Source organism: Pezoporus wallicus, unplaced genomic scaffold (assembly GCF_028554395.1).
Source record: "Pezoporus wallicus isolate ANWC-B61680 ecotype Strahan unplaced genomic scaffold, APGP_CSIRO_Pwel_v1 contig_5552, whole genome shotgun sequence".
In the NCBI taxonomy this organism is placed as follows: domain Eukaryota; kingdom Metazoa; phylum Chordata; class Aves; order Psittaciformes; family Psittacidae; genus Pezoporus; species Pezoporus wallicus.
Window position 1 is genome coordinate 4,616,704 of NW_026640754.1, and position 15,609 is coordinate 4,632,312.

Sequence of the window (15,609 nt, forward strand, 5' to 3'; positions counted from 1 at the left end):
CATACAAATTTAATAAAAAGGTTTGTTTATTTGAAATAAGTAATTTCCATTTCTGAAAGTAAAGACATCTGCCTTGGTTTGTCAGGAGAACTTGGACATACAACTAATAAAATAGAAACCACACAGCAGAGAGTGTTAAAAGTGCTAAACTTGGAGCAGCGTTCATCACAAGTTTTCAGTCCAGTACTCTTCAGCCTTCATATAGTCTTCCATGATCTCCTCATGCCTGTTGAAGACCATCCAGTTGAGAGGACACTTGGTTGTTGGCAATTACTCAGTTCTTTGTCTTACAGCTCTGCAAGAGCGCTTTTGAACTATATCACAGTATCTGTCACAGAAGGCATGCAAGAGGCAAACGTCCCTGCTAGCCAAGTCAGTGGTTAGTTGCTTTCTTTATTGCAGGTGTCCTGTTTCCTTAAAGCTTCCAAAAGAATTTCATCAGGGATTTCTTCCATGGCATAATTCAGACTGTCATTTGCAGCTTCAGCTAGTTCCACATCTTCGGTAGCTTCTAGGAAACAGGCATCATCGCTTGCACTGTCCCACTTGCTGTCTGACAACAGGAAGCCTTGAGACAAGCTTTTTTCTACAGATACTGAGGTATTTGACAAGTCTGACACATCAGAATGGGGCTTTATTTCTATGTTCCTGCTTTCACACTCTTCTTCCTTTTAAAAACAAGAATCCTACTTACTACATATGAAAATGGTCTTCATATCTTTAACTGCTCTGACCTGAAAGTTTGAAACTCATACTGTCACATCTAATGGATACTACAGAAAGCTGGCCAACAAGAAAGATGTTCCAGTGCATTGATTTATAATCACATTAACCAGTGGAAGCCTATTTTAATAGGAATAGAAATATGCTGTTTTTCTAGCAAACTACAAGTAGTCTGATGAATACAACTTCTTAAAATAATACAAGGTTAAAACCAATTTTAGTGTCTGTTTAAAGATTCTGTTGGGACCTGAAAATGCATTGAAATTACACTTTCTGTGAAATAACACTATTTAATATAAAGTTAATTATAACACATCAATAGCTAACACAACAGCTATTGATTATCTGCTTCAGTAGAGCTTGATGTGGCATTCTGCAGTGTGAAATTTAAGCATGTGAAATTTAAAAGTTGCAGAGATGCCAACTCTTACTGCCTCCTCAGTGGAAAAATTGCTATGTTCAGGGTTTAGAATCCAGGTGCAGTATTCAGTTGGTTTAAATATTCTACCTGTGTGGGTAAACATAACTGCTTTAATACACTAAAATGGAATTTAGTGGACTTCAAATTTGAGCGTCACTGACTTAAATTTGACTCGGACTCAAGTGGTCCGTGAGCACTTCTATTTTAGCTGGTCCAGCATGAAGTCAAAAGTGCACAGCAGAGCTTAATGCAGGCAGTTTCTCCATTCTGCACCTGGAGTGCTCTTGTGGTTTATGCAATGGGAACTACTGCCCAGAGCAAAACAAAAAAGTCTTTAGTCCCAGGGGAAGGTAGGCTATTGCAGTAACTCAGTATATAAAGCTAATGTAGCTTTATCTGTGCTGACAGGTTTTGTACTGGATCTCCTGTTGGAGAACTTAAAAATGAATATATGGAGCTACCCCACCAGCACAGCTGCTCTGGGGAGCTATTCTGTACCAGTGTAACTACTGTAAGGAGCTCAACAGGCTCAGCAGGGATTTCCAGTGAGCTCCAGAGACAGCTTTATTCACAAGAACTGTAGCATATTGACAGGACAAAAACATACCTGTTTGAAAAGAAATGGGAGACAGATCCTAGGTGGTAATGGAAAACCTAAATCAAATACATGGCATGAATTAAGGTAAGCATTCCAAAAAAGTATTAAGCGTAATTGCTTTGAAATCCCAGAATACATACTTTGTGATTTGAAGTTTTTTTCTCTGCAGACTGGATCATGACACTTCTGATACCAGACTTCCTTCTTTAGATCTACCACAATCCTAAAAATGAAGCAATTTATTTTTTAGTAACACAAATTAAGTGAATGCAGAGAGAAGGAAACTAACACTAAATAAACAGGTTTCATTTGTCCCCATCTGTGGATATTGCTTTTCATTCTCTGAAATGCTTACTGCATACTTGTTTTGTACAGGCCCTAACTTTTTAGAATAAACTTCAGGTTTCTTAAGTTAAAAATGCATTTATTTTAAGAGTAGCAGTGAAATTTATTCAACTTCATTACACAAAGCTTGGAAGAAAAAGTCATTACAGTAAGATTAGTATATGGGACACAGTAAGATTAGTATATGGCATATACACAGATAAGTGCAAGGTAAGGTTTTGTTGCTGTTGCTGTTAGAGTTAATTTCATTATAAAAGACAGATAAAAGCACTATTTCCTGTCAACTGATTAGACAACCCTGCTTTTTCAGCTGTGATTTAGAAACACCAAGTTCATCTAGCATAGTGGCTGTGGACAGGTTTTTTTATACCTTTGTTTCTCCAAAACACATTCGTTGCAGTTATTTTAAAGGTTATATAAAATTATTTTCAAGTTAAAATATTTCCACTGATGATATATTGCAATTCTAATGTCATCTGAAAAACCTGACTTTGCAAGATTTCTTTTGCTAATCTGTAAGAAGTCTGAGTCCTTGTAGAGCGACGAGCAAAACTCACCCTGACTGCCATGGGGGCAGGAGTTGCCCTTGTCCTTTTAATAACGTTAAGATGCAATGTAATGAATTTTAAAGTGTTCTGTTTTCTTTATCTTACTTGTGACTGCTCAGCTTCCTTGCTAAGCAGCATCAAAGCACAGTACCACTTAATAGCTTTAATATACTCTGCTTTGTATGTGACCATCTTCAGGCACATATTTTAAATAGGATGAAGATTACTTCATAGAAATATTAGAAATACAAGTTCGGTTATCACAGAGTACATTGAGGGTTTTGGTTGGTTGATTTTTAAAAGCATAGTATCCTCACAAAGAAACAGCCCAGAAATTGGTAACAGCTGCCAATTCTATCCATAATTTTTCAGCATTATTATAGAATAACAGTTGAGCAGGACAATAAAGCTGTTTTGCAGCGAATAGTTACAGAACGTACATTATGTTGTTACTTTTGTGAGCTCTTCCAATATTTGCACACCACCGGTAACCAGAAATATCATACACAAGTATTTCATCTGGAGAGAAATAATTCCATCGCCGTATTCCTGGGGGAAATTAAAAAGAGAATTAATTACTGAAAAATACTGCTGCAGAATACTCATTTGTAAATAGCAAAATGGTCTTTACCTCCTTGTACCCCATCTTTATTAACCAAAGAACGAACAAAACAATCAATTTCTGGATATGGTGAATCCTGATAACCATCCATGGAATCTGTTAAAACAAAGGCCACGTATATGCCTAGTTACTCGTTTTGCCATTGCCATATGCAACTGTAACACTGCAACACATTGTATAGCCCATAGACAGAAAATGTACATGAATCACACCAAATCCTTAAATAAAAACAGGCTAAATCCACTGTTATTTTCCTGTAGATCTTTAAATTGCTACTGCCACCCCCAAGGAGCCAGGGGAAAGGGGACAAAGCATGGCTGCCATGGAAGCTCATTGAGAGGAGGTTCAGCGGCTGCCAGTCACATGCTGCACAGCATCCGTCAGTGCAGCTGCATGCTGCCTCCTGCAGAAAGCTTGCCGAAGAAAAGCCCTCCTCGAGGTTATCAGGTGTGTCAGTCACAGTATATCCAGTGAAAGAGTAGAAAAGGCTTGGAGTACCTCTACTGCTTTTGGTATTCTGACTGTTCAAAACCGCAGACATGTTCCCCTCCTCCTCTGAAAGGCCAGATGACAGAACTTTTGTGTCATCCCTCACTCTGAAGAGAATACAAAGGAAAATCTCTGATTCTTACAGCACAACATGGTATGGTGTAACATACTGCAACGTACCACAGTATGCCATGACATAACACAGTCCAAGGCTACAGGCTACAGGCATCCCTGCAGGAGCAGGTGGCTGGACCAACTGACATCCAGAGGTCCCTGGCAGCCTCAGCCAGCCTGTGAGGCTGTCTGTAACCTTTCCCTATCCCTGTGGCACTTCTTTCATTTAAAGACTGCTGGTCCACCCTCATGCAGCAGTACTTGCTCCAGATATAATATATATATATATATATATATACACACACACTTTGAAAGGTCTCAGATGTTTTTTTCTCTTTAAAATGAGCTACTTTTCCTTGTCATATTACTAGCTGGAAGGCAGATGATCAGACAAGACTCAATTCAACACAGCAGTTCTCATACATATTTATGACAGATTCAGCTGATGCCTGTGATCTGAACACATGACACCATTTATGCTACCGGGCTATGGGCTAGCAAACATTTCAGGATATGAAAACTTCAGTCACAACAAATACCTGTTTTTAATAAAAATATTATACACAATACCATACAGCTGTATGTAGTACTTTGACTTTCTGCTTTCTGCTGCAGTAATGACTAGGATCATCTTAATGTACCGTCAATACAGGGTAAGATATATCAGAGGTTTAGATACAGAAAACTTGATTATTGTATATACCAGTATCCAGCCTAAGGAGGTATCTGTACCAAAAAGGCAATCTGGTATGGAAATAAACATGTACAAAAATCCTTTATTTTTTTTAATCAGACTTAAGACAATATTTACTGTTTATATTTGAGTAGAAATAAACTTTTTCCTCTCAAAACTATACAGAATCCAACCAAAATTAACAAGTTATCATTTCAGCATGTGCGTATAGAGAGATAAGGCACAACTCAGAAGCCAAACCACGCATTCTGTAGTGTTCTTCAAACTTTTAAAGAGACTCGAGAAAAAGGAATTCTACTGGAAACTTCTAAATTACCCTGTAACAATGTCCACGGAAGAACTGCCCATTGATAATAATTATTCACAACTGCCACAGGAGAAAAATCACTAAAATACATGTTTAAAAATACTTAAATGCCACCAGAATGAAACGATTACCTAACATTGCAGACCAAGGAGGAAAGAAAATACTCTTCTTCCATGGAGACATTCTGTTCACACTTAGGGACAAATTTATTATCCTCTGCTATCTTCAGAATCACGTTTTTTCCTGCTTTTGACGATTTATACATCCGGAAATTTCTATTCTTTGTGTAAACTCCTACAGGAAACCAGATATTTCTTAACATAATGCTGGCTAGGGTTTAAGATACTGAGCACTTCTAAATGAAATCCTTTCCCTGAGACTCTGCTAAGGGTCTAAGGAATGGACAAAAACTATTACTAACTTTGGTTCACATCCCATAGAAGAAACGCAACACAGTGAGAACACGCACACAGGTACATCTTTTATGTTACAGAAGAATTAAAACGCTCAAGACCTCTCATAGACATTTTAATCATTCTGACATTCTCATTCCTAAAAGCTTCCCTTCAGTACAAGAAATTAATGCTTTCATGCTAACTTTGTGAAATTCCACTTGAGAATAAAAACCTGCACAATTATTTTAATCAGAAAGGACTTCATAAAACTTTGTTTTCTGTGGACCAGACACCACTTATCTGAAGCATTTATCAGGAAAATTTGATTCCAACCTCAAACCACAAAAAAATGAACACCTATCTTAAACACTGCCTGATATGTCTATTTATTGAGGAGGTGAGAGCTTTCTTTGTGGGTTGCATTTAATTTTCATGATGATAAAAGAGCTTAAAGAACTCGTTCAACAAGAATGTCACATAGCTTTCTATCACTGCAGCTAATCCAATTTTCGCTTTCCGGTTTTGAGGTAATGTGTGTAAGAAATGCTGAGCATGGTTAATTTGGGGAGACTAACACCAAATTCTTAAAAGATGATGCACTGAACTATTTTGTTTTCTGTAATTTCCATTCACTAATATGCTTGGAGGAATCCTGAACAGTAGGTACAAAGTAATCCTTCTGACTCAGTAACGGAGAAGCCTACTATATGGCTAACTTTGTAATTACGTTTCAGCAAATCAGACATAATGAAGAGGCCAGCAATAAAAGTGATCCTGAATTCCATGAGAAGAATTTGAAGGGGGTTTTTCAGAGAAATCTGAGGAAAAAAAGCAAGATGAAGTCCTCAAGTACGTAACACACTGCTGTGTAAACACATGCTAACCTCTTTCCATTTCATTAAGCCAAGGCAAACAGCAGAGACACCAGACACAGGGATGGAGAAGGGTGCAACTTTCAAACTTTAGTCTGACTGTGGGCATTGTGCTCCTGGAGATTTTTAACATTTTTATACCATGAACAGGTGAAACCCAGCGGGGCCATGAAGTGCCCAACCCCGCATTTCTATTCTTCTGTCTTTAAAATCTAACAACTGCCATTCCAAAGAGGGGAGGAAGGCTCAATGCATGCACGAAGAACAATACAGAAGGCCACACCTTCCATAATGAAGCAGCTTCTAATTCAACTGAAATGACAAAAATGCAATATAGATGCTATCCTCTTCTAATCCAACTAAGAGCACCAAGTCCTTAGGAACAAAACTAGAGTCTTGTGTGGCAAGAGTTTCTTCAAACTTCAGAACCAAAGAGTTAAATATAATAATTGAAGAAGTTAAATGGACCAGAATTTAAGAGTACTTTAAGTACAGCATTTATCATCACAGTTGCAGCATATATTGTATTTGGCTTAAATTCTGACTGAAGGGACAACAATATAAACACTGCTGTTCCTACTGTCTGTAATCAAAGATTAAGGAACATCTGTTTTTGCAACCTCTGTATCATCCCAAAGAGGTTTAAAAGCACTTCTTATACTTACCTAGATCTACAAGAAGTTGCTTGTTGCCAGCTTTATCATTTACTACTAGAAAGGAAAATTCCAAATTTTCTCCCTGGTATGATGTTTCTGTATCCTTTGTTTTGTGAGCAATGGCTGGCCAGTCTTTAGAGGCATCTCCAACAGCTGTGAGGTTTGTAAGAGAGCCATCTGATCCAACTCCTTCTGCAGAGCACTGGAAAATATGTCCTGCTCCTTCTTCTGGAATCACAGCAGCAGCGTTGCTCTCTATTAACCTTACGGCAGGCTGCAGAATCCTCCTCACAAAGTTACCTTAAAAACAAACAGGAAAACCTCAACACAAACAACATCATTTAATAGTCAAGAAAGACCAACAGTTCCTGTGCACACATTTTGCAAAACAGCCAAGCTGGAAGTGGTTGGAGTTTGGGGTCTCTTTCCACCTTCTGGATTTAAAAGGAAAAAATTACGTCTTTGACCAGCCCAGAGTATAAAATGGCTCTGGTTCATGACTGAGAAAACCATGCTTGGCAAGAAGTTTACTAAACTTTGTTAAACATAAGAAAATAAACAATTGTGCATATATCAACTGCATCATACAGCCACAATCTTCCCCTTTGCAATTTTACTACTGTTGTGGTTTAAGTCCAGTCAGTAACTCAGAACCACGCAGTCACTCGCTCACTCCCCCCCTTCCTCCTCCTTGCTCCCGGAGGGATGGGGAGAATCGAAAGAATGTAACTCCCACGGGTTGAGATAAGAACAGTCCAGTAACTAAGGTATAACACAAACCACTGCTGCTGCCACCAATAATAATAATAATGATAAGAGAAACAACAAGGGAAGAGAATACAACTGCTCACCACCTGCTGACCGATACCCAGCCTGACCCAGCAGTCATCTAGCCCTTCCGGGTAACTGCCCCCAGTTTATATATTGGGCATGACGTGCTGTGGTATGGAATACCTCTTTGGTCAGTTTGGGTCAGGCGTCCTGTCTCTGCTTCCTCCTGGCTTCCCCTCCTCCCTGGCAGAGCATGAGGCTCACGAAGTCCTTGGCCAGAGTAAACATTACTGAGCAGCATCTAAAAACATCGGTGTTTTCAGCGCTGTTCCCAGGCTGAAAGTCAAAAACACAGCACTGCACCAGCTACTAAGAAGGAGAAAAATGACTGCTACTGCTGAACCCAGGTCAACTACTGAGAATGGAGAGACCTAAGAAGCGAGGTGGCTTGCCACTTTTGACCACTGACAGTATTTTGTATTTTTATATGTAAATTCATTGATCTCTACAGTATCTTTACACTTTCTCACATGAGCTATGAACTCAGTCCCTGTATTTTAACTCTAACTAGTAACTAATTCCAATTATATACTAAATGGTTTTAATCATATTTAATTTTAAGCCCATGCACTTTGTGCATGTCTCCTGACATTAAAGGCTTATGAAACAATATAATCCAAGATGTGGTAGTCCATATCCTAGTTTATCCCACATAAATACCACTAACTGATCTTAAATATTTATTAGATAGAACACAATGATTAATTTAAAAGAAGGACAACACTTCAATGTGTCTAAAAATTGTATTACCCCTTTTAAGTTTAATATTAGACAAAATCTTTCAGATTTTGTATATTTTCCTATAGATTCTGGGAAATTACTTTATGAAGTTATCTGCCTTTTTAGGTTTTTACTACAGCAAAGGCAAAGGCAGAACATGAATACACAATCTCTGTATTTTAAGCCTGACAGTAAACATGAAAAAGTCACATCACAGTGGAGACACATAACACTTAACTAATGGGCCAGAATGAACAGTTCAAGCACTTACTGAAAGAACAGACTTACAGTTTACTTAACAAGATTACAGGTTAAAATTGCTGTCATATCAAATTATTTATTAACCATATAACCATTTAAGAGTTTTATAGTGGCAGAGAAGTTAAAGACCATACTTTTGAACTAAAAATTGCAGTAATCCCATTTAATCTTTGGGGCTTGTAGCTGTTACCACAGTGTCACATAGGAAATAACTGCTCTGTGTCCACTCGGGGCTGGCACCCAATATTATAAGCAACCACAAATGCTAATTATAGAAAAAGTAGAAGATGAGTTGAGAAATAATGAGGCTTAATGAAATTGAAATCGTTAGTAATTTCTGCTGGGAATAGGTATTCGTTTCCACATATAATTCCATTAAATATTCAAATGTGAGAAGGCATTGTACAAAGTCAAAACATCACTTGTTATTTCTAGGTGTAAGAGAAAAGAACACACTTACCAACATGAATATTATCCTTAAATACAGCTTTTTGGGGTAGAAATATTAAATGTCGACTAAATTTTTCATCAGTACTGGAATCTAAATTCAAGACTTCATTGGCTGAACAATTTACACCATAAAGTTCTTTTAACTTTTTGTTGACAAGCTGAAATTACAAACATTAATTATGCTATTTTCTCTAGCATTTTTAAAAGTAGCATCTATAAAACCTAACACAAATGCAGACTCTACATCTTTTTTCCCCACTTTATTTTTCTCATTTTGAGCATACAATTAATTCAAACTAGCTCATAACTCATAGCAAATTTTAATCAAATTTGACACAAATTGTATTTGCTGAAATAAACAAGTCACTAAATATACGAACAGTGATAAGCTGAGCAGATTTTCAGTTTTTCAGGTCAAAGTCTAATTTAGTGGCTTATATATATGACTGAATATGATATATGACTGTATCAGCTGGCAAAATAAATGAGCAGAGGAGTATATGAATTAAACTTTTATCAATGCTACTCTGAAAAATACTTAAATATTCCTTCAGTTTTACAGCTTTGAAGTGGCAGAGCACATAAATCAATCTGCAAAAGCAAGCTTATATCAGTAAACCTGTACAGCACTGTACAGTGAATACAAGCATTCCAACAAATACAGTTCTCTATTTTTCACTTTTACGTACAGAGAGCCTTTCCTTTCATTAAAACAGTACTTTTTACTTAATTAAAGATAACCACTAGGCCTACAATACCTTTTCATTTTGCTAAAGAATAATGAAGTGGTGAATACTTTGGTTTCATATTGATTTAGGAATGAATTTGTAATAATCTACAACATGACTTTGCTCCAATTTACCTCAATTAACTTTGCAACCATACTCTTGCCATCTGCATCAGGATTTGCTGGTTTATAGAACTCCAAATCAAAATAAAGTTTGCAAGGATCTTTTTCAGGAATTACTTCATAGCAGTGCATAAGACTTGTTTTATAACCTTTGCTAAGGAAAAACAAAAGCAAATCACAGCCTCGCAAGATAAATATTACACATACTTGTCAGTTGCAAACAAGGATCACACAACATTCTTTCATTTTTCAGTCTATCACCCATATTTAAAAAGAATCAACGTAGCAACCCTCTAATCCTTTGAAAAAAACTCTAACTTCAGCATCAAGTTTCAACAAAGACATTTGTCTGGCCTAGAATTTAATTTGTATTCTCCTCCCCACGACCCCCAAGCCTTACCACACATACTGTCAAAAGAAATGCTGTTGAGACCTTAAGGAATGACAGAAAAAAAACCCTTAAAACTCAAAAGTAAAATTTAGTAAGTTAGCACTGAGATTACACAGACTTTTTTTCCACCTAAATTAAAAATTAATCTAATTTTAAATAGAGAAAAAAAAAAAGCTTACTTTTCATATAAAAATTGACTCTTAGATTTCTTTTACTTCATAACCAAATGTTTTATTGTAAAACAAATAAAAGGAAAAAAAAGTTTAGCATATAATTGAATTGCCAATACTTGAAACTACTGAACACAAACCCACAAACCAGTAACTACCATTTATATTAATACCCATTTAAATGAAAATATGACTAATCATAGAAATATGTTTGTGTCACATTGGCATGATTTCCTGAGGAAACCTGACAGCAAAAGCAAATCTACTGCTATTAGATTTAAGTCCATTAGACATAGACCTTAATTCACAGGGAATAATTGCAGTCTGCATCTCTAAAGAAAGTTCAAACCCAGCAGAAAATAGGTTGGTTTGTCCTTATGAATTTTTCCCCATGGCCAATATGAAACCTCGGCTACCCATTACAGCTCTGTCAGAGCAGCAGATGGCTACTGAGGATAGCTACCCAGTAAGAGGTATTACTGGATAACAGTGTAACCACTACACTACTATCTTATAGTAACATCCAGGACACCTTTTACAAATACTCACGTGTAATAAAACCAAAGCTCTTCATATGACGTCACAAGGTAAAACCTCGATCCACTTCGTGTCCTCTTTTCCAAGGCAAATACATGAACGCACTTTTAAAGTAAAAATATTGAAGTTTTTTTTAATTCAAAGAACCAGTTAAAGTTTTCACATTCTCCTGCCAATCCTGATAGCTTGTTCATCTTCAGAAGGAACAAATCACTACACTGTTACCAAAAGCACTTTTACTGCTAGAGGTTAACATCACATACCAATTTGTATGTTAGATTAGTACTTCTCAGAGGTACCGACAGTGTAGCATGATCTCTTACAAAGACAATAAAACTACTTGCTGTTTCAGGATTGGGAAGAAGGGAAAAAAAAAAAAAAAGATCTTGCAATCTGATAAAGATCTTATCGACAAACAGGCTTTTAAGTGAAGCTCAACCTAGAAAGTACCTAAAGAATAGAGACATTTACCAAACAAATAATATACCTCTTTGCAGGTTTTTACATAATTGAAAGCATCAGCCTGATGACAAAATATTTTCCAAACAGGGGATGGCAAAAAGGGTTTGGACAGTCTTGGTTTATAAACTGGAGGAAGAGGGTTACTTTCATAGTAAGACGCTAGTTCTTCTATTTCCTTCAGTCTTTCTTCCCAGCTTCTCTTCATTTGTCCTGAAGCAATAACAAATAGTCAAACAACTATCAATTTCTGTTTGTGACTCAATTTTAATATATCCTGTACTTATCACAGCTTTGAATTCTAGTTTTGTTGAACGTAATTTATTTATTGAGAGTAGCCAGTATTCCAAATCAACACCTAATCTTGCTTGATACTCATTTTAACATTAAATCTTTCCACACAGTTTTAGATATGAGATCTCCATATTAGTACTATCAAAGGTAAACAAGAGTAGACACAGTAAGGAAGGTGTAGGAAGCTTCATTTTTGTTTACAGAATAGTATTATATTCCTTCTCAAAAAAATACACAAACCGTGTTAACCAGCCACACAGCATCCGTAAGGAGTGAAAAAATACTACTATTTCTGATTAATGGTTGGAAAGACAAATGAAATAATTAATTTGCATAAGTAGCACAGCACTTGAGATTCTGAGAAAAATTAAGATATCTGACTCCAGCTCTGAGCGTTGTATCTCAAGGATGTGAAATCCAAAATGAGGGCTCCATTCTCCACTGCCAACCATTGCTACTCAGTAATACTGCTTAAAATCTCATGTACTTTCATGCAAATTTAAGGTAGCAATCTTATCTCTTTTCAAGAAATAGCACCTGATGCAGTAGTGCTTGCTATCTTGCAGCCTTTCAACTTAGTTCCACAAGTAATCCAAATGTTATGAAGTAATGTAGGAAAGCACAAACACAAGATTAGCATACATATAATTATTTGCAAGTTTAATTAACTTCTTTTTTTTTTCTGGAAAATTTATTGCCCCTCTGAACACTTGCAAATCGGTAAAGAGCATTGCTAAGAAACTGTGAAACAGAGAAAGAGGGTCAAGAAGTAACAAAGATGAAGGGGTATCTTTTAGTTTTGCCCTGCAGTAACTACTTGGTTCTTGTAACTTCACAGTTGCAATGAAAGATAAAAATGAGACAAACATGACACTGACCCTGCTCAAAAGTATTCAAATGTTTAACAAGCTGAATATACAAGGTGAGTTTGAGTATTTAAATATTCCTGTGGGCCCTGAAGCTCAAATTTTACATCCTCTGAATGCCCCTTTGAGTTTTCCACAGTAAAGGTTCCTACATTTCTGACCACTGTACATCTAGGCTTGTCTGTCTTTTGATATTTTAGTGCCTATGTCAAGTCTAAGTAACAGAATGTTTTTTTTCTAACTGGGCTCAAACATATTATCTCTGCAGACCTTGCCAGTCTCCTGACACATGAATTTCCTCCACTTCCTTTTCATGCAATCAGTTTCTTCTTTGGGAATGAAAAATGAAATTATAGACATTAATCAGCAATTCTCATAAGTGCTAGCAGAACCCTCAGTTTCATTTTTATGCTGTTGTCTCTGCTGTAAATGAATTGGGTGCAAAACACTTTCCCACATGGTGGCCATTAAAAACAAGGGAAACAAAAGACAATTTCCATAATTCAGTATTCATTTTAAACTTCCTAGTTAAATCAGGATATATTTTTGCAGATACATGGCTGAGTGGATATCTGAACCTGGGAGAAGGCTAGTAACCCTTACCTTAAACTGAGATCTATCACTATTCTTGCAGTCCAAACACTCTCAGATTCTCAGCAGCCCAATATATCTTTCCAAGGTAACTTCATCTATACCTAATACATGTATTTAGAGCATGTGCGATTTACCCTTACAGACTAAGTGGAACACAGAGTAAGCAGCCTTCTGAGTTTACTGGGAAATTCCTACTTCATCCTCCTCTCTTCTGTCCTACCAGAAGTAAAGGGAGTCCTTATTTTCATTTTACTTGCCAGAAAAAAATGCCATCACTGACACATTTGGACTTCAGTGTTTCTGACTCAGCAGGATGTTCGCATAAAATGCTGGGAAAATGTGTCTCCTGGGAGATGACTTAAAGAACTTGTTATTTCATTTTCCTTTTTTGAGGGAAGAAGTGATGGTGTCAGCAGACATCTTGTGTTTTGATACTTTAGGGTATCAGTACCTTGGGAGGCTTTTTGGGTTGTTTGGGGTTTTTTAGACAGATGGACTTTCCGTTCCAGAAATGATTATCTGCTCTCTCATGCTATGGGGGACAGACAAATGCATCATTTCATGGTATGTGTTCCTGCATTGTAGCAAGAAAAACACCACCACAGAAAACACACACACCAAAAAACCCGAACAACCTATGCTAAAAAATCTGTAATGATTATGACAAAACACACTATACACAGCTGCTGAGAAATGAAGCTTAAACACGCTAGTCATCTGCTACTCAAAATAATAGGATTACATTGGTGTCTTGGCCAGTGTGGATGATGCAACATCAGCTATAGATTTCAGCCTTAGAATAATATATTGAATAACTCTCCCCAGTACTAAATTCCTTAATGTTAGTGAGAGTTAGCTTAGTTATACTAAACTGTGGCATACTGAAATGTACTATTCATCTTCCCTCAACAATAACAAGGAGCATCAAATTTTCACCTTAAGCTTCTAATAGAAGTAGCTTCTACAATTCAGATTTGAGGAATTTTGTGCAAAATTCAGAATATTACACCTGGTGATGCAACCTCGAGAAGTAGGCTAGTGCCTGCTGGGAGAAGCTGGAAAACTTAAGTTTCTCATGTTAAATGTACTATGATCCTGCAATCAAAGGTCAATGTACAAATATGAAACTAATTGACCTGAAAGCTGATAAGGAAGCTGAAACCTCAGCTTCAGAGAGCTGTTGTGTAAGGCTGAACGGCAGGGCAGTAGGATGCTAGCAGGCAGGTATACTCAGACTACATCTGTCAATTGATTCTATAATTTCCAAGCTTCCACCATGAGGTGGTGGGAGAAAAACCCCATAGTAAGTGGAAAGTGCTGCTCTGATACAGTCCAGTACATCCATGCTTTCCCAGCTCACTGAAATCTTATAGCTTCTCATTCTCATCCCCATGAACTACTCAAGATGGTGATTATCTTTATAAATGCACATTCTGTCAGAAAAGTAGATGTTTTTCAGCACATAGAGGAACTACAACAATAGATCAAACGCAAGAGTTTGGGTTACACAGTCAAATGTTACAGCATTAAGTGCAGCTGTAACAAACAGACTCAGCATTTGCACCCACGGGAGCTTCGCATGGGCACTCCTGTGTGCTTGGTGTAGGGGGAGTCTGGGCGTGATGGCAGCTGAAGGGCATGGCTGTTTATCATAAATCATCACAGAATGGTCCTTACAGATCATCCAGTTCCAACCCCCTGCCATGGGAAGGGACACCTTCCACTAGACCAAGTTGCCCAAAGCTCCATCCAGCCTGGCCTTGAGCACTGCCAGGGATGGAGCATTTGCCACTTACCTGGGCAACTCTTCCAGTGCCTCAGAATCCTCACAGTAAAGAACTTCTTCCTTATATCTAACCTGAACTTTCCCTGTTTAGGTTTAAACCCGTTACCCCCTATCCTAGCACTGCAGTCCCTGACGAAGAGTCCCTCCCCAGCATCCCTGTAGGCCCCCTTCAGATACTGGAAGGCTGCTATGAGGTCTTCACGCAGCCTTCTCTTCTCCAGGCTGTTAATCCAAATCTACCCTCTTTCAGCCTAAAGCCATTCCCCTGCTCCTAACCTCACATGCCCTTTCCCGCCAAGTTTCCCCGGTATGACTGGGCACACCGATGGGCTCGGCCAGCCGCTGGGACGGCGGGAGTCCCAGCCCGGCAAGCCGAGGCGGGGAGAGGAGGAGCAAGGCCGCGCGCCTCCTCGGCCATGGCGCTCGGCTCAGCCGCACGCCACTTGCCCTGCTCGGAACCGGAGCCACCCCGCACGGCGGGGCGCAACCATGTAGGGGAGAAAGGGAGATACGCGGGAAAGAGGACCTGCAGCGAAGGCAGTCCCCGCAAACACCGACTCACCATCACGACCCGCACTCCCCCGCCACCAGCGCCCGACCGACATGACGTGACTCC

At 38.2% G+C, this 15,609-nt stretch overlaps 1 protein-coding gene across 5 annotated transcripts; it reads right to left on the bottom strand.

Moving 5' to 3' along the window:
* Nucleotides 1-8: 8 nt before the first annotated feature.
* PRIMPOL (primase and DNA directed polymerase) lies at nucleotides 9-15,609 on the bottom strand. Of its 5 annotated transcripts, none has more exons than XM_057420366.1 (13): nucleotides 15,556-15,609; nucleotides 11,482-11,666; nucleotides 11,007-11,098; nucleotides 9,909-10,050; nucleotides 9,057-9,204; nucleotides 6,794-7,084; nucleotides 4,993-5,155; nucleotides 3,756-3,853; nucleotides 3,267-3,353; nucleotides 3,076-3,184; nucleotides 1,883-1,965; nucleotides 1,752-1,798; nucleotides 9-668 (listed from the first exon to the last, which is right to left on the bottom strand). In XM_057420366.1, the coding sequence occupies exons 1-13, from the start codon at nucleotides 15,596-15,598 to the stop codon at nucleotides 381-383; spliced, it is 1,776 nt and encodes a 591-aa protein (XP_057276349.1). In that variant the 5' UTR covers nucleotides 15,599-15,609; the 3' UTR covers nucleotides 9-380. The 5 variants fall into 5 exon arrangements, with proteins under 5 accessions (XP_057276349.1, XP_057276352.1, XP_057276350.1 ...); XM_057420368.1 differs by having other exon boundaries at nucleotides 368-511; XM_057420369.1 differs by lacking the exon at nucleotides 15,556-15,609 and having other exon boundaries at nucleotides 9,909-10,045; nucleotides 11,482-11,622.